At 38.8% G+C, this 25165-nt stretch overlaps 1 protein-coding gene across 1 annotated transcript in view; it reads right to left on the bottom strand.

Moving 5' to 3' along the window:
• Positions 1–25165, bottom strand: part of SLC1A1 (solute carrier family 1 member 1) — a 51171-nt gene that overhangs the window by 17195 nt on the left and 8811 nt on the right. Inside the window, exons 2-4 of the mRNA XM_044446616.1 lie at positions 13588–13728; positions 2174–2266; positions 1205–1319 (exon numbers count right to left, since the gene is read on the bottom strand). Coding sequence (XP_044302551.1) covers positions 1205–1319; positions 2174–2266; positions 13588–13728 — 349 coding nt within the window. The remainder of the gene's footprint in view (positions 1–1204; positions 1320–2173; positions 2267–13587; positions 13729–25165) is intronic.

Raw genomic sequence — 25165 nt, 5'->3', positions numbered from 1 at the left:
GCTTCGCAGAGGTATTGCATTAAAACTTCCAGCAGCCCTAGTGGTTAGTCCTGCTAGTTTAGGCTGATGGAAGCTAAGTCCAAAACAGCTGGAGGTACCAGGTTTGAGAAGGCTGCAGCATGGTATGATGAAATTTTTTTCTCTTTCCTCCAACAATATTCCTATATATCCTATCGGTCTTGAGGTTCTAGAAAGACTTCACTTGGCCATTAGGAACATAAAGTTGCCTAATAATGAGCCTTTCTCTCTCAATATTGTCTAAACTGACTGCCAATAGTTCTCTGGGGCTTTTCTAGGTCAGGTTGGGAGGACATTTTCCCAACCTGACCTAGAAATTCCGGGACCTGAACCTGGGGCTTTCTTGACACAGGCACGTGCTTCTCTACTGAGCTACTGTTCAGACTCCACGAGTGGACCTTTTAGGAGTTAGGTTCACAGCTGATTAGGATTTTTGCTGAATTTTCTCTCTCTGTAAGTTGGAATACAATATGCTATAAAAATATACAATACCTTATTGCATTGACATAGTAGTAGACACCTAAGTAGTGTGGTAGAACTCCTTCTATTTCTAACATTTTCTTTTGGACGAGCACCACATAATTTTGTCTGAGCAGGAAAATAGCATATATCCTGCATTTTTAAAAAAAGAAATTCGCCCTACTGGCTGAGTAAAAAGATGATATGAAATTCATAGGTTGCCCTCTGAGCTTTCTTTAAAAAGGAACACCAAAACTATACTGTTATGTAAAGTCTGTATATTGTCTAAAGTTCTGTAGTATATGGTTATTTCCTATCTCAAATATATATGCTTTAATAGATAGCTTAAAACTGGGATACCAGAACTTATTGTGCAGTCTTTTAAACAACGAAATATTGGATCCAGAGTTAATTGCATATAATGGGTACTTTCCTGTCATTCCATCTAACAGGGGTGCCCTGAATATATACTATCAAGGGTTAGGAGAACCCATTAAATTAGATGGGCTTTGGCCTGAAAGGCATGGGAGCACCCTGAAAGTCTGGTAGAGGCATTGTCTATGAGTAGGTAATGCAGATGGTGTCTCTGTGCAATTGTTGGACTTCAGCTTTCCCATTCAGCACCCCTCCCCCGGGAAAAAACCCAGTGTATCATTTTCAGGGGGCTAGGAAAGCCAGTCTCATTAAACATACTTAAATGGATTTAACCATTATCTCAAATACTTACCTAATTAAGTCTAACATAGCATCCACTGTAGAAACTTCAGGTGTGCTACCCACCCTGTCAATTTCATCAGCTTTCTGAGAAACTCCTGGTTTGATGGTCACAACCAAAACAATCCCTGGAATTCAGAAAAATCCCATTCTGAATACAACCTTTTAACTATAGCATGCAGTCTGTAGACCAGAATTATGCCTACACAAGTATCAGAATTTGGCTCATTCAAAAACTCATTATTATATGACATATAGTCATTATGCCATATATGGAAGATGGTAGGGCTGCAGCTGGATGAAGTATGACCACAAGCCTTTCTGTTAAATGCTGTGGCTGGCTAGAGCAGACAGACAATGGTCTATTTTTGTCAACCCCAAAAATGTTGCTTAGGGCCTACATTGTGTTTTTTTCAGCATGAGGTGGAGATCTTTTTATCTTCTCAGGCTTTTTAGTCCTTTTGTTCAAAAAAAAAAAGTGTGAGTCTCCCTAAAACTCAAAGTTCCCATTCAACATATTATTGTTGTGCTAATTTGAAAAAGCCTTTTTTTACTGTAGCCTGTACATACAAATATCAGTGGCACAAATAATTGTTCCAATCCTGTTCTCACCCAATGTAATAAAAGTCTCTTTAATATCTGTGAGTGCAGCTGCAAATATTACTGCTTCCATAATGTGCAGGCAATTCCATGATTAAGCGGTTTCTTGTTGAATAGGAAATAACTGTATGCCTGTGAAATGATACACAGGGAATTGTACACTGGCAAAAGATCGTAGCTCAGGAGAATGTCTCTAGGTATTACTGATTAGCAAGGTACTTCTACTCATGTGATATTTACATTTGTTCTTACTCTTTAAGATTCTAGGCTAGGTAAGGACTGACATTGCTGATTTGCTAACAAACCCTTTCAAGAAGCCATCATCCTACAGTACAAAGAAATTTAAGGATTACAAAGACTTCAGGAAAGAACTGTGTATTACCTAGGATTACAGCTATGGCTGTAGTGAAGAAGTAGTATACAACTGCCCGTAAGCCAATCTTTCCAGAAACACTGGAGTCCAAAGCAGCGACACCTAGGAAAATTGGGAAAAATAGTACATAAACATTTATAAATGTTGCCTGTGTGCCTACACTGTGGTCTTCTCAGTATCAGATGGAGACTTCTTTTTAAATCTTCCCAGGCCTTTTAGCCATTCATTTGGGAGAAAAAAGGCTCTTACTTTAGTTTTTACTCTGCTTGTATCCTGTTTTAAGTTTGGTAATATTATTTAATTATTGTACTTTCTAAACTGTTTTCTAAGGCCAACTAATACAATTTACAAAACATTTAATTATGCTATTGTATTGGAACTGCAGCCTCCAATCTAGTGCAAGATCTAGAATTTAGGACAATCTATCAATCATTGCCCTGAAACTTATTAAAACATTATTGAAGGGCAGGAGTGGGCAACTCATGGCTCTCCAAATCTTTTGGCCCACAATTCCAATCAGTTCTACCAACATAATGGTAAAGGATGATGGGAGCTGTAGAACAAAATATCTGGAGATCAGCAAGTTAGCCACCCCTGACATACATCACTGTACACCCAAAACAACATTCCTTGGTAACTTATAGAAAATTGACACAGGTAGAGCTTTCTTTAAAAAGTGGAACAACTTTCAAATTTCCCAAGAAAGAAAACCCTCACAAAAGGTGGAAGGTGGTTTGATTTATATTACATACCAATCACATATGTTCGTAGATCCTTTGGTTATATTTTAATGATTTTTTTATAGATAGATTCTTAAGATTTATTCCTATGGACCAACATGCTAACTGAAGCACAGGGTACCCACCCAGCTTGAAGATCCTAATTTCACTGTAAGAAGAAATCTAGTCATGCTATCACACTGGTTCTAGAGGTTCTGGCATGGCACTATTTTGGAACGCCTGTGCTGGAAGGTGCTTCCTTCCAGAACTACGCTAAACACCTATGCATAAAGGGCAAATTTGCCAATATGGTAGGGACTCTCCTTCACCTATTATTCAGATTATTCTGGCTGCTTTTGTCTGCTTGTTGGATGATTTTACATTTCCCCTTAAGTGTACCCAGTGAACATTTGTACCATCTCCCACCATTCCTCTTGTACCAGCCTTTTACTATCCCTGAGGTATTACACAAGGGGGCTGCATAAAATCCTGCTGCACCTGGTCCCCCAGAGATCAATATGATTACCTTTGGACAGCTAGTATGCAGTTGCCATCTTGGTGTGTTAACGGTTTGTCCTACACTACCGGTAGAACTGCAGTCTGGTAAGCACAGCTGATGCCCTTGCACACTGACTTGAGACCAGTGGAAACAGTTTAGCACTTAAAAGGATATAAGCAGAGCCTTCAGTTATTAAGGCTAAACTCCAGAATGGATAAAACTGAGCATTCTATAAGGTAGTACAGTAAGAGCGCTCTGAGCACATACAAAGTGCATTTTTAAAAAATGGCATCACTTTAGTCAGGCCCAAACACCACTAACAGAAACCACCAAAATTGGGAGGCAAGGATTCCATGTCAACAACTATCCCTTTCAGGCAGGCTTGAAATGAAGCATCTTTTTCAGAAGTTAACCACCAATCAAAACTAAAAGTCATCAGTGAACAGGAATCAGGAGTATCTCTTTTCCCTTTCTCAAAGCATCTAGCAAAGCTTGAACAAACCACCTAGCCATTAGAGGCAAACTGACAGAACCCATTTCTCCCTCCATTTCATTTTAGCCCACACAATAAATTGGTCATTAAAGAGAATCAGCAAAAGCATGGCCTGTTTAACTGCCTTTGCCAACACGCTGTATCTGATGGTATCTGCAACCATAAATCCTTTATCTACAGAGACTGATTTTATGCTACACCCTTGGCCAGTTCCCCAGACAATGAACTGTTGTTGTGCTTGCATGAGACAAAAAAATCACCCTCGGAGACAAAAAATCTGACCTCAAGCACCCACCCCATATTCTTTGCTGTGTCATTTAAGAGTGCGGGTATTATGTAACCAATAATTATCAAACATTAAAATGAGCTCTTTTGGAACAGGATGTGCAGTAGGGGTTTATAGAAACAACCACTTCAGTGTGTAATTTGGAGTAGTTACCTTTTACAATGCGGTTGTGCTTTGTGCACAAGTCAGCAATGAAGTGGCTGATCTACTGCATGCAGTGTCCTAAGTATGATATCTTCTATCACATAAATCTGTAAGAGTTGTGGTATTCCAAAATACATAATATGAGTTGGAAAAACACGTCCTACCTCATGTTGAGATCTTGCATGCACCCAGAATCAGCATGCACATAAACCAGTTTACCCATGTCACTTGGCAAGGACAGAATTCCAAATTCTGACTGCACACTCCAAAGCAATCACACAACAATCCCTGTGCAAGCTCCAGGGCAACCCCATTCAATAAATAAAATAAATAAACTTGGCCCTGAGATACCACTGCTTTCCTAGATAGTTATTTGGATGTGCAGATTTGCACAAGAGTTTCTGTACTACATGGCCAAGATCAGATCGGCCTCACAAATTTCACTCTTTACTTCCCAACTGATGACCGTGGGAACAAGAAACAGCCTTGATTTACTGAAGCCTTGATTCTTCACTTCCTGCCTAGTGTTCATTTGCATGTTTACGTGCAGGGTAGGGGCATCTGCCTGTCCAGCTGCCAATGCTGTGGGCCGCACTGGCTCTAGCCCCCATCACTACATATGCATACATTTTTAGTGCTCTACCTGTGAAAGTACTTATGGTTTCTATGGTGTACCCATAGAAAAACAAGCTCTCCTGTGCCTGGAACGTATTACTCTGATATGACCTCTTAAACCTTTTTAACGTATTCTTTCAGATAGAAGCAATACATTCAGAAGATAAAAAGAATAAAGGGAAGACTTCCTATTACCAGTTTTTCCCCTTGTGAATGGAAATGGCAGTCAGCCTTGACAGTTTTGTTTGTGTACAACTCATGATTTCTGTTTTCACTGGACACTGTTTAAGGGTGCAAGGGGATCAGTCTCTATTGTGTGGGAAGTGCTAAGCAGGGATGCTGCCAGAAAATTCATTTCCCAGGACTCCAGATGTATTTCCCAGAGCCCTGAGTATCTATCAGTGCCATAGAAGATCGCCCCTACTCCAGCTTAATTGTGATATGGGGGGAGATTTTCAAGGCAAAATGCAGGGGCAGGGAGAAAAGGGTACCCCTTCCTTCCCCACATGCTGCTTAACTGCATGGCAATAAAGTTTAGGAAAAAATCTTCCACTCTTACCATGTAGCAGGGATTTCAGGATTTCACTCCCCCTCCTAAAGAGCTACCCCTCCCCATACCAATTAAGCCTAGGAAAACAATTTTCTATTGATGTATGGGGTAGGGGCAATTTTTTTGCAGAAGGGGAAGGGAGGGGAGAGGGGCAGGGAAAGCAGAGGGAGTGCTAGAGAGAGGTAAGTAGGAAGAGAAAATATGTTTATTACTCTCCAAAAAGATTAAACAATTTGGATAGGAGGCCCCTCTCCAGATACCCATGTGTAATGAATGTGCATGGCATAGCATCTTTTAATCCTTCTATGCTGCATTACCTATCATGGCACACACAGAGGTGGCATTTAGAGCTGGGCTTCGGAGCTTTCTCTTCTCCTGTCTTCTTGGTTTATGTGTATGTGTTGGGATGGGGAGATGAGTCACAAATCCCCAATACATGGAGAAACAACTCCAGGACCAGTACAACAGAGAAAGGGAGAGCACCATTATCCCTCCTGCTTCTTTCCTTTCCCAGAATCTTTTTCTTCTTCAGCCCTTGCTCATTTTTTTCCGTTGATCTCCACAAAACTGCTTCTTTCTTCCTTTCTGCTCAAGAAAGGTATACTGGTAATCCCCCACATTTCTTTTCACAGCTTCCTTCTTATCTCAGGTTAATGTCTTGAACATTATTGGGTGGTACCTTAACACATACTAATCACTATGCACCCTAACCTTCACTGAACTGAACAGAAACTGTCAAGGAACAACGCATTATTGTGCAAATTCCATTCCTATTGTCCTCACTGAAATATCCAACCCTGATACTAAGTTATGTAGGAGTCAGCTGTTTTCATGTGCCTTGTGCCTGTATGAACCTTTGTAGTTTGCGACTTTTCTAGGATGATTCTAGCTGAGGCCCTATCTTGCAATGGCCCTGCCTCAGGTGCAGGAATTTATTGGGTGTCTAAATAATATAATCTTCCTTTTGCACTTTCTTGTGTTTTCCCATTGCTTAATTAATCTTTTTTCTTAGCAGAAAAAACTCTTTTGTAAGGAGGAAAAGAGGGAACAGGTTCTTTTTTTTTTTTTTTTTAAATTTGCAAGGTTCGGTGCATCTACCTGGATCTGGCTTAGGTGCATCCTAGAATTTATTTATGTACTACAGTTCAATACTGCCTTGTAGCTAAAACTATCTAGGATGTTCACAACAAACATGATGAGATGTTTGGATAAGAATATTTCAACTAACTTACACCAATCTGTCATGCCTGTTTGTTTGGTTTAAACAGACATTGCATAATGTCCCTTATCCCAATCATTTCCCTACCATCCCTCATCAACTATCAGAACTTTTGTTCTTTTTTTTCTTGTAATGTTTCACATAATTCAGAATGCGACAATCTCCACCTATTTATCCTTCTCTGTCCAAGCATCTCATCATGTTTGTTGTTTTCCCCATTTATTTATTTATTTAGAACATTTCTAACCCATCCTTCACAACAGCATCTCAGGATGGCTTACCAAGCTTAAAACCAAGAAAAATAAAAACAATCAATAATACAATAGACGATAATAGCAATAATACAATCAATAATAATAAAAATACAACCAGAGAAAATGAGCAAGTACATTCAAAAGAGAAAGAAAATATAAATAATTATTTTTTTTAAAAAGCGACTGATTCTAAAATCCCTAATTCTTAAAATGACATTCAAATAAAAAGGTTTTCACCTGGCATCAAAAAGAGTATAGGCTCGGCGCCAGGCAAACCTTTTAACATAGAAAGTGGCTGTGATTCTAATCCTTTAGAGAAAAAAAAAATCTTTTTCTTGCATTTTGAACAAAGTTACAGTGAAGACGCATGCATGTCCACATAGACTATCAACCTAATGAAAACAAGAAACAATGCTGAAACAAAACAAAACAAAAACACAAAACATACAGCGCCTTGCACAAGTAGAGTTTTGACTTTTCCAAATTTCCTTCTGTTACAACCAGAAATTGGAATGCATTTAATTGACACTGTTACCATTTGATGTTTACCAGTTACAACATTGCTAAGGAGTAAAATATTTGTATTTTGGCACAAATGTTGAATGGACAAAAACAAGCTAATCTTGGTTGCAACAATAGTCAACCTCCAGTCAATGCTTGATGGAAGCAACTTTGGCATCAATTACAGCTTCAAGCCTTCTTGGGTAAGTCTCTATCGACTTTGTGCTTATGCATCATTTGCCAATTTTTCCTGGCAAAATTATTCCAGTTCTGACAGGATGGATGGATACTGCTGGTGGAAGCAACTTTCATGTCTCGTCACAGATTGTCAGATTGAGGTGTGAGCTTTGACTGGGCCATTTTAAGACTTTTCAGCTTTTTGGTTTTAAACCTCTCCAGTGTTACTTTGGTTTTACATTTAGGGTCACTGTCCTACTTGAAGGTAAACATCCACCCCAGTCCAAGGTCTCTTGCAAATTGAACCATGTTCTCCTCTAGAATTCTCCTGCATTTGGATCCTTTTGCATTCCCTCGATTCTGAGCAGTTTCCTAGACTTCACTGAGGAAAACACTGCCACAACATGATGCTGCTGCCACCCAGTTTCACCTTGGGATAGTGTTCTTAGGCAATGGGTCCTTGCCATGGGTGGCTCTGTGTCACTAAGAGCATTTTTCTGCAACACCAAGAAGTTCAATTTTGGTCTCATAAGATCAGAAAAGATTTTCCCATGCTTGTAGTGTGGCTCCAAATGAGCCATGAAATAGGTTTGTTTTGGCAATAGGTTTCTTCTTGACACTTTTTTACAAAGCCCAGTTTATGGAGCATCTGGGTGCTAGTTGTCCCATGGATACGTTTTTCCCATCACAGCTGCAGATGTCTCCAGTGCCTTCAGTTACCATTGGCCTCTCGGTTGCTTCTCTGACTAATTCCGCCTATACCTGGTCACTGAGCTTTGATAAAGAACCTTCTCTATACAGAGTGAAAGGTAAGCCCTAATAATACTGATTTTGTAATAACGGATTTAATAGTGCTGTGGAAGATGTTCATAGTCTTGGATATAATTTTTTAGAACCCAACCTTGAATGGTGATTCTGCACAACTTTATCCTAGAGTTGTTTTGGCAGCTCCTTGTGCTTCATGAAGCTGTTTAGATATGATTTCCAAAAACTTATGGGACCTTCCAGAAACATGTATGTTATTCTGTGTTCATGTGGTGCTGGGACTGCACACAGATGGAAGCTATGCAGCTTCTTATAGTATGTAACTCTGGGTAGAGTGGGCTGCACCACAGCTTATTTAGGCATGCCACAGCAAAGGGAATGGGTACTTATAAAACCAACCAATGTTGGTTTGGTTTGTTTCCTTAACTTCTGTGCCACAATAAGAAAAATTTGCATTGTCACCATATTGACTATCTTGTATACATCAAATGACAACAATGCTAATTCAATCCCTTTCCATTCCAGACTGAAATACAAGAAAGAAGATCTTAATGGCAGTTTTATCAATTCCTGTGCTGTTTGTTGTTTTGCCTTATACTTCATTTCAAGTTTACACTTGTAACTGTTTCTATGGCATTTTAGTCATCTGTTTGCAACCCAGCCAGAGAACATTAACTATTGGACAGAGGAAGAATATAATTAATTACTAAACAGAGTTTATCGAGGTCCTCCTACTGGAGCCATGGGCTGGCAATCATGGCAAGGCAGTAGGCTCTAGGAGATGCCATCCTGTGTCTCATCAGGAGTATCCACTTATTTCACTTACATGATCTTGTATGTCTAATCTCCTGAATTCTTCCATTTGCTCACTTATCAAAGTTAATATTCATGTAAGAAACAGCACAGATATTTGCTTTGTATTTCACAGAGCAATGATGATTTGCACAGAAACTTTCCCAGCTTTCGATCAACACTGACTCAGGATTCAGCCAACAATAAAAAGCACAGTAAAACAACAAATAAAATATGGCAAACTTATTAAACAACAAGAAAAATAATATCACGTGTAAGAGGTACAGGCACTTAAGTTGCAATCCAAAGGTATTGCACAGAGAAGTTTTTTGCCCCACACTGATTTTTTTTCTAAAGGATGGAGAAGGGTGCATTCCAGGCAAGAGTCAAAGGTGTTATAAAGGACTGCAGGGAAACCAGGAAACCCACTACCTACAAAGCAGAAATATTTTCTATTCTTTTCTGGAGCTCTTTGGGTCCCAGCCTTAAGGGCAAATTCAATAAAATATTGAGAGAATAAATATCCCCCCACCCCCCTGTTATTAACCCAATCTGATTTAGAAGGCTCAAGGTTGCTTTGAACTAACAAGAAAAAAGATTACAGATCTCTCTGTATTTCATCTAGTTTAGCCTTTGGTCTTAAAAGTATGCTGCTTAGCTTTTTTCTTTTCTAGTACTCATCCAGTACCCTCTCATCCAGAGATGAGTAGGTAAAAATAAAAAAGACAAACCAAAATCCATTAATTGTACAAGACTTTCAAAATCTTTAAGAAGATATAATTATTGAATGGGGCTCTCACAAAGTCATTAGTCTCTTCAATGAGTTTTGGTCATTTTCCTGCGTCTTCCTGCTTCTTTAGCAACTATCTTTTCTACCAATAACATCCCCAGGAATAGCACAAGAGACAATTCACTGCATGATTATCTTTTTCAGTTACATTGCTATGTAGCATAAATGCTCTATTTACTTGGATTCCTGCATTTTCCCTGTCATTTTGCTTTTGCATCATATCTTTAAGACTGCAGATGTGTGAACAACTGTGTTATTTATTTAAAATAGTTCCACTCTGCCTTTAATTTCTCCAAGGTCTAGCATAGTCAACAATAACTATAAAAATACAACATTAAATATAATGTGTTAGCAAAATCAAAGCAGCAGATTAAAAAGCAAGTAAAAAGCAACCAACACATCAGTGACCACAGTTAAAATGCCTAGGTGATGCTAACATCTTCCTCACCTCTTGTCAAGGAAGGACATACAGAGGAGTACTGTATCAGATGATCTTTTATTTTTTTATTATTTAATGTATTTTTATCTAGCTTTTTTTTCTTCTCTTTTTTCTTTATAAAGAACTCAAGGCAGTTTACATAATCTCCTCCTCCCCTCAATCTGTGTCTGGCTCAAAGTCACCCAGTTGGCTCCGTTGCTGTGTGGGGTCTAGACTCAGAAGCAGGTAGATAAAGGATTGCCTACTCCTTCAGATACCTGGGCTCCAAGCTGTTTAAAGTTAAAAATCTATCTAGACAGAATGGACCTTTCTTCAAGTTATCTATGCAATAACAATGGCCATGTTTGACTATTGTAATGAACTGAATTTGAAGACAATTTATTAAAACTGCAGTTGATATAGAATGCATTTGTCTTGGCACTACTGACACAAGGGGATTAGATCACATAAACCCTATGCTGCCCAACTGCACTGGTTACAAGTGTGTTTCTGCACTCAATTTAAAAACTGGTTCGACCTTTGAAGCTTTAAATGACTCAGTACCAAACTACTTGAAGGATCAACATCACCTGTATAAACTTACCTTTACTTTTATGATCAGCAAGAGAGGGTCTTCTCAGTTGCCCACTTGTGAGGTCAGTTAAATGGGCAAGTACACAAGAGAAGGCCTTTGCTGCACTGGCTCCAAACCAAGAATGTAAGAACATTTCAAATACTTCCTTCCCCTGATTATGTTTAATCAGACTGGATAAGGTGACAATTGTGCTGTAGGCTCTATCTTTTGTTGATGTTTGCTGGTTTTGTGGAACTTTTGCCACTTTTATTATTGTATCAGGTTTTTTAAATTTTATGTTATGCATTTTACTGTCATACACACTTGGGAAAGGAACCTGCCTTGAAAAGCTGCCTATAAATATTTTAAATAAATTAAATAAATCCAGTGTTTTTAATTGGGCTTGGAAACAAATATGAAGATAGTGAGGATCTATCAAAATGGGCATAAAACCAGAAGAATAGATAGTGTCTATCAAGATTCTGACAGCTACACTTTACTGAGTATTTGGCATACTGAAGGCATCTATATCTGACCCACTGCAGTAGTCCAGTTGTGAGGACAGCAAAACATTGCAAACTATGTCCATATTGAAGGCCGCAGATGAACCAGCCACAGCACATAAAAGGCACTCAATACCACAAAGTCCACTTGGCCCTCTATTACCAAGGGAAGATACAGGAAAAAACTCAAGCTGCAAACCTGAAGACAGTGGAATTCTATGTACAGTGCCCAGAAAACTTTAATATAATTTATTTAGTATAGTAATAAATTGCAACTCAACACATTTCTGTTATGGGTACTCAATTTAAATCAAGAACTTAATTTTCCTTCTTTCTTCTCCAATACTAATGTTTTATATATGAGTAAATGAAGCTGAAAATTAATTATTTAAAATAATTTCCTTCCGTCTTCCTGATTTATATTACTGAATTAAATTGTTTCATTTTAGATCTTTACAAACTTAAAAAGCAGATTATTAAAAATTAATATAGCTACTAATAAAATATACAAAATGGAAGAATAGGACATCCAAACCTAAACCCACTAATAAAACAAAACAACAGAACAGAATATGGTAAGTTTTGTGAAAAGTATTTTTTCAGAACAGTTCCCAAATAATTTCTAGCAGGTTAAGTCTTTGAGACAGCAGAGCAAAGATAAAGCTATAGTTATGCTTTTTGAAGCTTATGTAAGTTTTATACCAAACCACAAACTGCCATGAACTATCATTGGAGAAAAGGAAAGAAATCAAGGAAATGCTTTGGTTACTTTAAAGATAATACCAGTGCAAGACTTAGGACTTAATATGTTCATGTTAGACATATAAATGAAACCAGCTGGACAGCTCCAACTGGTGCAGCTATTGAGCAACCGTGAAATTCTGGACTTCTAAAGGATCATCTATTTGATAGAGTCTGAAATTGAATATTCCATTAGATCTTTCAGCAATTCCTTAGGCCAGATCCTACATTATTCAGGGCATTCCACTCAGTCCCCAAGGAGGCTTTTTCCAGGACTCAGGTAAGGAAGAAACTTTCCTCCCATTTGATTATAGTATTCCATACAGATTATCATCACCTTGGATTATTATGGAATATGCATTAAATAACTTTAGTGACTTCTAAAACTGTGACTTTACCGAAGTGTTATCCATTTGGTTTATGTTTGAATTTTGAACTTCCAGTAACAAAAGAGGCAGACTATGCATACATGTGCTTGACCATTCTTTATCTTGATACCTGGCTGGGGGAAGGGAATGAAAGGGCAAAGCTACCTTTTCTCCTTCTATGCCTCCCAAACTATTGCAAGAAAAACTATCCTGTTCCTTTGGCCTGCTACACAGTCATCTGCGCACACTCAGGAACAAGTGCCAGCAACTGTGCAAGCCATGCCTCACATATACTGTTCCTTTATCTTTTTCTTCCAAAACATGCTTTCCTGCCCCAACTTTGAGAAGCCTTAAAGGAAAGGAGAAGATGCTACTGCAAAGACAGTAGCCTCCAAAGAACCTCCAGGGTGATTTAGGTGGGCATGGGGAGGTAAATGAGTGCAGGGTACTATGAGGTAGTAAGTAGGTTAGAGTAAGTTTGGCAAGAGCACAGGAAAAGGGCAGGTTGGGAAGGATATCCCACAAGATAAATATTGGTTTCCCCTGCCAGGCACCCTACTGGGAATGCTCCCTTCCTCATGATCTGCTATTGGCACTTTGAAAGTGGAAGAGCAGCCAAAGGAAGAAACCACTTCCCTAAGCAAAACTTTTTGCAATGTGTTTACAGCTGTAATAATCACTAATCTACATATTAAGCACACTGAGAGAGTGGCATTTTGAACTTTTACTTCAGGTGATAACAAGGCTGCAGCAGGAGAAATGTATTTGTAGTTCCCCCTGTCCCTCTTCTCTGCATAAACAAACAAAACTGCAGCAGCCTTACATGGCGTAGTAAACTAATGCAGCACAGAAGTTTCCCAATCTTTATAACATTTTTTTCATTAAGTAAGAAGTTACTAAAGGACAGTTAATGCTGACTTATCATATGCATACCACCAGTTTTAACCATACAGTTTTCACATACAGAAATAAGAAATGAGTCAAGATCAAACATTTCCCCAAGTGTTTGTCTTACCTGTTATCATGCTTGATATAATTAAAGGCAATATGATAAGTTTAAGCATTCTCATTAGAACTTCTCCTGGAAATGCAAAGTAAAATTTGTCCAAATTTGAGAGTTTTCCATATTCCCGAACAGTGACTCCCAGTCCAATGCCTAAAACATAAAGTGAAATACAGAAGCAAATTTAATGTTAGGAAAAAACAGGAAGCAAAACACTGGATCCAGATATTTACTTGCAGAAGGGGCAAAAGCCTTTCTTGCCCACCCCTTTTCCCACCAGCAGCTAAAGCGCCCTAAAATAGCTTCCCTGAATTTCAAGGGACCCTGCCTCGCTCCATGGGACAGACTGTGGCATGTAATGCTGTGGGGAAGAGGAAAATTGTGGAGAAAGCAGTGGATGGACGTTCTGTGACTAAAAGAGAAGGGGCATCTATCCGCTTTTCTACAATCTCCACTTTTCCCCTAGCCCCCCTCCCCCCACCATGCCACAGCGGAGCCACCAATCCTTAAAGGAGAATTTGGCACCATGGGAGCTGGTGGGAGAAAGGAAAGACAGTCAGGTTCTGCCTCACCTCTTTCATGGGCGGATACCTGGATTCAAATGAAAGCATTTTCAATGTAATCTTAATAGCATTGAAACAAATTATCTTAAAATTGTAAAAGTCTATCATTTACAGCAATGTTCTCCAACCTGAAGCCCTCCAGATGTGTTGGACTACAATTTCCAGCACCCCCCAAGCACTATGGCAAAAAGGCTATGCTGGGAATAGCTGGATTTATTTGCTTATTTCTATACTGCCCCACTGCCAAAGCTCTCTGGGCAGTTCACACAGTCCATAAAAACAGGTGATGAATGTACAATAAAATATAATAAAATCAGTAAAATATTAATATATTGTTCAACACATCTGGAATCCACCAGGCGAGAGATGGTCATTTTAGAGTCTTATTTTTCTATCCCTCCTTTTTTTTTTTTCCAAAGAACTCAAAGCAGTTTACATCATTCTCCTCTTCTGTTCTCAATCTGTGAGGTAGGTTGGGCTGAGAGTGAGTGGCCCAAAGTCACCCAGTTCATGATCCATGGCTGAACAGGGACTAGAACCCAGACTGCCTGGATCCCAGTCCTGCACTCTTAACCAGTAACCCCAAATATAGAAGTATTTATCCTAATGCTGTTCTCACTGCCTCATAACTTTTCCTTCAAGGGTAGTCAAAGTTCTTCCCTATGGAAGTTGAAGAAGAGTACTCTTGACAGATCTGAAATTTCTGCAAGCTTCCTATAAGCAACTACACAATCCCACAGAAAGGACTGCACATACCCTGTTTCCCCAAAAATAAGACCTATCCCAAAAATAAGACTTAGCTGTATTTATTCCCAGGGCCAGTGGGGAACATAAAGAGCCTTTTTAAACTTTATTTTTTAACTTACCTTTAACTTAATGCACTGTGTGGAGGAAACATGCTTACACAGCTCTGCTCCCTCCACTCCCTGTGGAGGGAGCAGAGCCGCATAAGCTGATGCTTCCTCTTTAGCACCAGCTCCTGCCACAGGCGGAGTGATACCAAATGTACATGTATTCATGCTTTTGTACATGAATAAGTGTGGATTGTTTTACACATTAAAAAAGACCTACCCCGAAAATAAGACCTAGTGTGTTTTTGTGAGCAAAAAAAATAAAATAAGACAGTGCCTTATTTTCAGGGAAACATGGTAGTAAGAATAAGTAAAAATCTGTTACTGGAAGACTGTATGTGCTATACACAACATGTGCTATACCAAAATCAAAAATTTCCCCAATTTTTTTACTATATTCACAACAAAACACATTCAGAAGCAAGATAGTGATAACTAGAAAGATCTTTATTTCACTGAATATTCAACAAAACGTATTTGATAGCTGTTTTGCATATATTCTTATAATGCTACAGTGTTGCCAGCAATCACTGGACCATTTTCACATGGAAATCTGTCACAGCAGAAGTACAAAAAGACAACTATTAGCAGGAGAAGAAAGAATCTCAATCCAGCCACCAGTCTCTGGGCTGGTCATAGATGCAGCAGCACCCATGCTGAAAAAGCTCTGAATATCACAACTCTCATAGTCAAAGCATAGCAATCAAAGCATGATTAAAATATGTCACAAAACTGTAAAAATTACAGTGCATACACTCTCATAGAAAGCAGGAATTGTCAATTCAAAGCAGATATACATCATTTAACCGCTGCCTAGAGCCAGTTTTTTGTTCAGCACGTGCAATTTATTGTTTTTAGTCAATAAATTGAATGGCACTAACAGGGTAGCCAAGAAGCCACAGATGCATGTGTTGGCCTTTGGTGATCCTGTAGATTTAATTCCTCTCAATATATTTGCATGAATACCAATTTTATTCACATGGATTTGAAATTCTGAAGTCATTGTAATAAATAATATAAGTTTATGTACATGCTCTTAGCTGTTAGAAAAAACTTTCAAGGATGAAACCATTCAATGATCTTCCCTCAGCAGCTTAGTTATTATTACATCATCAATTTATTCTGAGCAACATATTTTGACTATTTTAATTATTTCAAAGCTGTAAATGAAGAATGTTATCACCTGAGCTTTGATCTAAACTGTCTGAAAATGAACAGGATAAATCAAATGATTTTCCATTATACTGTAGTGGGTCTGAATATTTTAAAAATATTTTTGCTTCATTAATTATTAAAAACACCCAAAATGATATTCACTTGGTATGTCATGACGGACCATGTTCAAATAATCAGTCTCTCAAGTTTCAGACTTTCAATTTAGTTTCTCAAAAAAAAAAAAAAGCATACATAGTCAATTAATTAGAGTAATTTTAGTCAGAAGAGAGGTCTTGAGCAATTAACCCTAGTTTCCAATAGGATTCTTTTGTAAAAGTACAATATAAACGAGATGGACTCATGCCTGCATGCGATGTTAGCATTAAAATGTATTGGACATTAAGTGGCATATGCACAATCTACTTGCAGCAGTACATCCCTCTCTCCAAAACACTGTAGTTTGGGTCAATGCAACAAGCACATCCCTACCAAACAACATTTTCCAAAATTCTTTAAAGGGAGCCATGATCATTAAAATTGGTATAAGATCAATGTAACTATTTGAGGTATTTATATTCAGAGACTCTTCAAGAGTGGGACCAACATACCTGCCTCCACTAAGTCAATCAGTTGACCTCAGAGACGCATACACAGCTTCTATTAATTTATTGATTACATTTTATACCATCTAATAGCTGAAGCTCTCTGGACAGTTCAGAAGAATTTAAACAATAAACTACAACCAAAGATACACAATTAAAGTTTAAAACTCCAGTATAAAATAGAAAAAAACCCAAAATAATACGAGCTAATAACAATGAAGCTAGTTTGAAACAGAAATTGAAAGACTAAAATGTCTGAGAAAGTATTCAGCAGGTGCTGGAAAGAAAACAATGTAGGTGTAAGGTAAGCCTCTCTGTGATACTCATTCCATAATCAGGGTGCCACAAAAGAAAAGCTCTCTTCTTATATAGCTACCTAACTTCCTGAAGAACAGCTGAAGATGACCTCAGGTCCCAGGGCAGGAATACTTGGGAGGAGTCCCTCTTTCAGAGAAGCAGGCCACGAAGTTATTTTAGGGTTTGAATGTTAATACCAGCACTTTGAATTGGATCTGAACTGGTAGCCAGTGTAGATGGAAAAGTCCTGGCAGAATAGGATCACACTGGCCAGTCCCTGTTGGCAAACTTACTGCCTAGTTTGGACCATTTTCAAAGACAGCTCCATGTATAATGAATGGCAAGAGGTTACCAGAACAAGGATAACTGTAGCTACACTATCGAAGTCCAGATACAGAGGCACCTAAGCTGCCTACCGAATCCATCTGTGCCCCTAGTGACAATGTTGGATCCAAACACACCTGCAAACAGGTGCAATCCTCTTCAGAAGAGATGGAATATCATACATCTGGCAATGCAAATCACTCACAGTACCTCTGTCTTGTCTGGACTGAGTAGCAGTTTATTAGCCACTATTCAGTCCGTCACTGGGCCCAGAACAACCACTGCCTCACCTGGATTTGATGAAAATGAGAGATAAAGCTGAGTCTCAGCTGCATATTGATGACACCTCTGCCCACATAAAACAGAGGTGGCCAGATTTGTTCAACAGGAGAGCCACATAATGTAAATGTCAGATGTCTGAGAGCCAGTGTGGTGTAGTGGCTAAGAGTGTGGGACTGGGACTCAGACAATCTGGGTTCTAGTCCCCACTCAGCCATGGAGCCAACTGGGTGACTTTGGGCCAGTCACAGACTCTCAGCCCAGCCTACCTCACAGGGTTGTTGTTGTGGGGATAAGATGGAGGAGGAGAATGATGTAAGCTGCCTTGAGCCCTTTGTAGGAAAAAGACAGGATATAAATCGGAAAAAAAAAAAAGCTGCAAGTGAGCACCCACAGGCAATGACAACAGGTGGCAAGCAGGTGCCTGTGTGTGGAGCAGGAGAGCAAGCTGCAAGTAGGTGCTGGTGGGCACCTACAGGAGGCAAGCAGCGAGATGCAAAATAAACTCAAAGAGCTGCATGTCATTCCCAAGCCTTGGTTTGGCCACCCCTGGCATACAGCAATAATGCCCCAGAACCACATTATGGAATCAGTCATCTAAGTAGGAATAGAACTACTGCAGTGCAGTACCTCCAATTTCCAGTCCAGATAACTTACCCAGGATACATTGGTTGATGGCACCAAAAGCCACTGAGAGGAGAATCAACAGAATTATACTCCCCCATCCCTTTCCCAGGAAACATCATCCAACAGTGTGACCAAGGCAGCTTCCATTGCAAAATGAGACCTGAAACTCAACTGAAATGGATCTTGATAATCTATTTTTTTCAACAGTGCTTTGAGTTGATGAGTAACCACCTGTTGAAGCATCTTGCCTAGGAAAAGGTTGTTAACTAGTGGCCTAGAGTTGTGACTATCATCCAGGTCCAGGTGAGGATTTTTCAGAAATAGCCTAATTACTCCCTTTCTCAAGGACAATATTACTATATCTTAAAAAAAGTCTTGTATCCCCCTCCCTATTTGATGTAATAAGGCTTGAAGGGCAAGGGTTAGGCAAACAGGTGCCAACCAAATTTGGCCAAACAAGTTGTCTGTATTTTCAGCTGAACTTCATCCAATAAAATTAGACCAGACAGACTCAATAGAACTGTATTAATTGTGATGTCCAATTCATGATGCATCTGAATGACTTTATCTTCAAAATGCCACACAAACTTGCCAGGGCATGCTACCAAGGGTTCCATAGTCCCTCCTTGGATCATACTGGAGCAAGCCATTATGTTTTGGACCAACCCGGCATTCAGCAGCAGAAGCACCAGATCCAAGGGCAAACTGATAAGGCAGCCAGGAACCATCTGGGTTTAGGAAGAATCACCCAAGCAGCCAATTACTCTAACTGTCTCTTCCTAGTGAAGCAATCCACTGCATGTTATTGCCAGGTGTGTTGTTGTGATGTGTGGATCCACCCTTAGTTCAGCAATCCTCTGATTTTTACACAAGCCTGTACAATGTGACCCATTAGAGTAAATCCAGCCTACCAACCATGCTTTGTGATCGACTAGGCATTTAACTACTCTCCTATTCTCTAGGTCACAGGAGGTTTATGGTTTCTCTGAGTGCAGTGGATATGAGTGGTAAGCTAAAAGTAATGCAGGTCTGGTTTCAGAAACAGGGCAGTGAGAAAAGGCAGAGGGAAATCCAAATGACTGCAAAGCAATGCACTTCAGGCAAAGGTCACACCTACTTTTAGCAGAAAGCCCCCTGTGAGGTTTTGTGGATGGCAATTTGGGCATCTGAACATATCCCCTTCTCTCTGTATTTTAGCTATTTTACCAAAAATGCAGCAAAAGTATAGTATCCTTTCATACACTGTAGTTAAAACAACAAATTGCTGATGTGACAATGATGAAAAACTCTTTATACTTTCTTTCCTTAAATTGTACTAGACTGTCATCCTTCTACACAAGAAAGTGAACTCTAACCAATTAAAACTTTTAACAAGGAAAAAATGTGTACTCCCACATTCAAATTGGTGTATGGCTGATCACCCAGGGTCCAATAAGATTTTAAAAGTTTCAGTATTCTAAGCCCTGTTTTCCAAAAGGGTTTGTTTCAACAAAAAAGCTACTTGAAGGGCACTGGTGCCCTTCCTTTACAAACTGCATCACGAACTTTATTGAGTATATGCTTGTGACATAGTGCATTTGCAAGGAACATTGGGGAATAGAAAAGCAATTTTTATAAATTCATGTCATTAAAGTGAGTTTGCCCACCTCTTAAATGATTTTATTTCTATATTAAAACGTATTCCTATTAAAAATATGGCAACCCTGATGACCCCTTCCAAAAAACTTTTAAAAACTAAACACCATTTGTAAGAGAAATGGTAAGGTCTGAAAACCACAAGAAAGCAGGGAAGTCAAGTTCTTTACAAGATAGCTCCACCTAAAGGCTTCAGCTTGAGGGAGTATTCTCCTACAAACTTCACAAATCTGTATTAATATCCATTGATAGGACCATCAAGATAATTTACCATATCAGAATGTGGCAGGAAAAAAGCTACAGAAGCTTGCAAATGACTAAGCAAATCTTACCACTTAGCAAATTGCTCATTTGTATGGAGCCAGCTTATGTGCAAGCCAAGTCAAACAAATGTACCAGTCATATACAACTAAATGCAAGGGATGCAATTAGGTACATGCATCCACAGAAACCATGTTCTAGTATCTGCTCTGGGACATAAACAGTAGCTAGAGAAAATGGCTTGGAATGCCAACCTCCAAGCAAGCAATCCCACTAAATCATCTGTCACACAAGGCAAGATATATGTGATACAGTCAGCCACAAAACATCCACAGAAACCACATTCTGGTACTCATTCCAAGCATAAACAATATGCAGAGGAAATGGCTCAGAACACAAACTTCCTAGCAAGCCAAAACAAGTAATACAGTCATATATAACTGTGTGGGAGGGATTCCCAAACCATGAAACTGACACTCAAACAATGTTTTAGTACCTGCACCAGGAAATAATTGATATCCAGGTGAAATGGAGATCAATGAAACTCCAAGTTAGCCACTGGTGTATTGCATCAGTTTGATTAATTTAGAATTTGATACTCTGGGACATTCTGTTCTGTTTCAGATTGGTTCTGAGCATTATATGGTTAATAATAATATAATACTGCAAGAGTTTATGTCCTAAAATATTGTTTTCAAATATCTCTACCACATGCTATTGTTTTTGATATGGCACTTTAAATAAAAGGGGCTTTCTGTTCCCGTTAAAAAATAAAGGAACTTTTAACACTACTCTCTTTTTACATACAGGTAGTTCCCAGGTTATGGATGAGTTCCATTCCTGAAAACATCCTTAAGTTGAGTTTGTATGTAAGTTGGGTCACATGAGTAAGCCAAATGTTTGTCTTAGTATATGCATATATCGGGGTGGCCAAATCAAGGCTCAAGGGCCACATACATCTCTTTGCATTTATTTTGTGGCTCACCACATGGAACTGTGAGAACTCATGGCCTGCTTGCCACTTACCACTGGCCACCACCACCCATGGGTGCCTGCTTTCTGCTTGCCACCTGCTGCCACTGCCCATGGTCACCTACTTGTGGCTTTCAAACATCCAACATTTACCTTATGTGGCTCTTTTGTTGAGCAAGTGTGGCCACCTTGGTATATATTTTACCTTTCTATGCATATATAGTGCTTAAGAAACACTTCCATATCCACTAAAACATCTGAAACACAATACAACATTGTAATAATGATAATACAATATTAATAAAGTAACTACAGGTACGAGCGAGCGAGCAAGGGAGGGAGTGAGGGAGGGAGAATCCGTACAGAATGCACAATACTGTATGTGTGCATGTATACAGTATTGAAAAAATAGTCATAACTTGCCTCTTCGCCTGGCTTAATGTATGTTTGAGCTTCACTGTCTGTCCATCTTTAATTTTAATGTAAGTCCAATAGAAAATAACTTAACTCTTTAAAAGTGACTTACCAGTCCTTCATTATCTTGCAAAGTTCTTTGATAATGGGCTGTTAAGGCAATATAGTCCAGTGCCTGCTTATTACATTCAAAACACTTTAATCCATGGCAAATTATTCTCAATGGGTCTGTGCATGGGGGAAGAGCTGGCTGAGCATTTGTTGAGCCTCCAGTTCTGGTTCCTGATGGGATACAAGGCTTATGTGGAAGAGGTGGCAAATGTGTTGTTTAAAGTGTTGAAGAGGTTTTTGGAGAAGGTGAAAATATTTGGTCTAAGGAAATGGGTTTCTGTGACTATCTCTCAGTGACTACATGACCATTGAGACACAAGTCATCAAACACATTGCATAGTTCCCTAGAGACAGCCATGACTATCTCTTGAAAAAAACTGTGAATATCTCTAGCAAAAAACTGTGAATATCTCTATCTCTAATAAAAAGCAGTGAATAACTCTAGGGCACTATGCAGCCACTAATGACGCAATACCAAATTTATTGTGTAGTTACCTGGAGATATCCATGGCTTTTCTCTAGAGATATTCATACTGGGTTTATGACAGTCTGTGTGGGTTGCTCATGACCCAGACATTTGTAACCCAGGGACTAACCATATATTAAGCCAAAGATTTCATACAAGATCTCTAAAGGAGCTTACAACAAAGGGATCTATGCACAGCAAACAACTTCTGCTGGTTTCTTATGGGGAAATGGCCCACAATAAAATGTCTTCTCTATATGTTGCTTGCAATTTGAGCACCATCACATATAGTACTTGATAAATAATGAAGACGTACATGTTTACTCCAACTTTCACTTGATTATGTCTCTTTGGATTGTTTTGACTTGTAGCTGCAATTGCATTGTTGGTTTTTAGTATTGTTTCAGCCAGAAGTTCTAGTGTTGGTGTTTTTTGTTTTCATGAATTCTTGCTGTTTTATCACTGTACTGGTTTTTATTAAATTGGATGTTATAGTTGTAAGCTACCTTAGGAGGTCTCCCACCCTGAAAGAGAGCCTAGACATATTTTAAATAAATACTAACATAAATAAAATAAGTTCCAATGTGTCCAAAACCAAATCTGAAACAGTGTCCATTTAAGTTAGTATTTCCTTTGCAGTTCTTCATTTCTCTGCCATTTTCTAAAGACAGGCTGGATTTGACCTGCTCACTTACCTGGTTTGCAGAACACAACCACCTTCCATAGTTGATTAGCCATGGTGGATGCAGCACTGTGCAAACTTGATGTGGTTTCCACAGGGAGGCTCTTTTTTCCCACAAAAAAGCTACCCTGATAATTCATGGATTATTACCACTAGTTATTGAAGAGTGTCCCTAATGTGTTTGCATTGTTGTTGTTGTTGTTGTTCTGAGCAATTTCACAGGAATGAGTATCTGCTTCTAGGAAATATGTATAATTTTCTCATCAGTGTTACTGCTCTGTCTGGAAATATGTGCAATTTCCTCTTTCATTTTATTAATCTGCCATCAAATTTGTATAATTTTACCACTTTGTCAGGACATTTTGTGTATGGTTAGCAATTCTAGTCACTGCTTTGTGACCCAGGAAAGGAGCTTTAGGGACAGGTACACTTACTCCAGCAGAATGTGAAGCAGCCTTTTTAAAAATGCTAGCAAAGGAAGGTGTTTGGTAACAAAGGAATCATCAAAGAAAGGATGGAATTGACAAGGACATTAATAAGGGGGGGAGTATCATTATGCTTCACTGAATACCCTAAATAGACAAACAAACAAACAAAGACAAGGGTTGCAGAGGCATGACCATGTTCATAAATGTTATTTGATGCAGGGGTGGGTGAATTTTCCTCAGGACCCAGCTACCCCAGAGGACTAACTACAGAAAGGGTGGATAAAAATAAATGATTAAAAAAAAAGAGAAACATATTTTTGTTTAAATCCAATTTTATTTAAATTGGATTATTAAATGCGTTTCTATCTAAACATAATTTTCTATTTAATATATATTGTAAGTTATTCATCATGAAATAAGAATCAGTTTTTAAATATGTAGCATGTGGCTGTATATTTATGCAATGTTTAAATTTTTGTTAAATGAATTCCATTAATCCATTCACAATGTCATGCTCTTCCAGAGGTTTCTGTAAGATTATTGGACAATTTTTCTTTCTAGAAGATAGAAATGTTCAGATGCTCAGTTTTATAGTTCTCAGAACTGTGAATTTGTGTCTGCAGAGATCTCATGCCTCTTCTTCACAGCAAAAATGTTATACCATAAACAGAGTTGAAAAAAGACCTTAATTCCACTGTTTCTTTGCAAAGCTATGGATACAGAGTCAACCCCTTACCTCTTAAGTGCTGAATTTCAAGAAATTCAATGAATAGAAGAAGATTGTTGGGAGTGGAATAGGTCTGTACAAGAAGCGAAGTGTGCAGGGGGTGGCAGTAAAAAATTAAGTGAACCCTTTTGAGCAGAATACTCTCCAAGGCTTTGGATCCTTTTGTTTATAGTCTGATATATTATTCTTTCCTTGGAGGAGACAACATGTAATGGCAGCAGGCAGTAAAAGAGACTTGGGAATATTTTAATGACGTTCCTCTACCTGCAGATAATGCAGGCATGCAGGCAAATTATGTGGAAAACCATGATTTAAATGTAGTCTTACCAACTAGTGATTTAAATCATGATTTAAATTGATTTGATTTAAATCAAAACCACCCTGATGCTGACGACCCAGGACATGAAGAGTTCTGCCACAAAGGCAGTTGGGATACATGCTGGGATCCAGCAGAGGGACTGAAGGGGAAACTAGCCATGTCAAGACACAGTGCAGACAACTGTTTGTTGGGTTAGTAAGTAAACAGCCAACTCATTCAGGCTTATTCTCAGGGTGCCTTAGTGTGATGTGCCAACCCAGAACAATGGTCTTGGGGAAATGCCAGTGATTTTCACACAGAAACGCAAGCTCCAGGCTCTTCATAACACAAAAAGCATAAAGCCAGGACAAACTCTTCAATACTTAACCTTTAACATTGAAAAGAGTCTAATTACCAACCTGTTCACAGGGGTTCAGGGCTTTACAGAAAGGAATAAACTAGGCACTCTTAAACTACTAACTCCTAACTATACACTAAGGGTAGCCTTCTTTCATTTTATTCCTTGCTCCCTACCCATAATGGTGGGTGCTTCACTCTTCAGTTCTCTGCTGAATATTTTCCTTATTCCTATATTCCCCAATAGTCTGTGTCAGATCCTTAGAGTTCAGCAGTGCAAACTCTCCATGTTGATCAAAGAGTGACTGAAACTGAAAACGGATCAACATACATTTTTATCTTTTTGCAGAATCAAACAAAATTCTCATTTAAAAAGCAGTCTGCTAACATACAGATAAAAGAGAAACAGTTAAGCTTCAGTTATCCTTGCTTTTGTTCTACTGATGCACCTCACCTCCTTGTGCTTCAGCCCAAAGTGTTAAGCTTTCTAATGAGACAATCTGTATGTCATCTGCCACAGATTAAGAGAGATGCAATCCAA

Source organism: Varanus komodoensis, unplaced genomic scaffold (assembly GCF_004798865.1).
Source record: "Varanus komodoensis strain SLA01 unplaced genomic scaffold, ASM479886v1 scaffold5, whole genome shotgun sequence".
In the NCBI taxonomy this organism is placed as follows: Eukaryota; Metazoa; Chordata; class Lepidosauria; order Squamata; family Varanidae; genus Varanus; species Varanus komodoensis.
The sequence above is the reverse complement of the archived record's forward strand: the minus strand, read 5'-3'. Positions and strand labels throughout refer to the sequence as shown.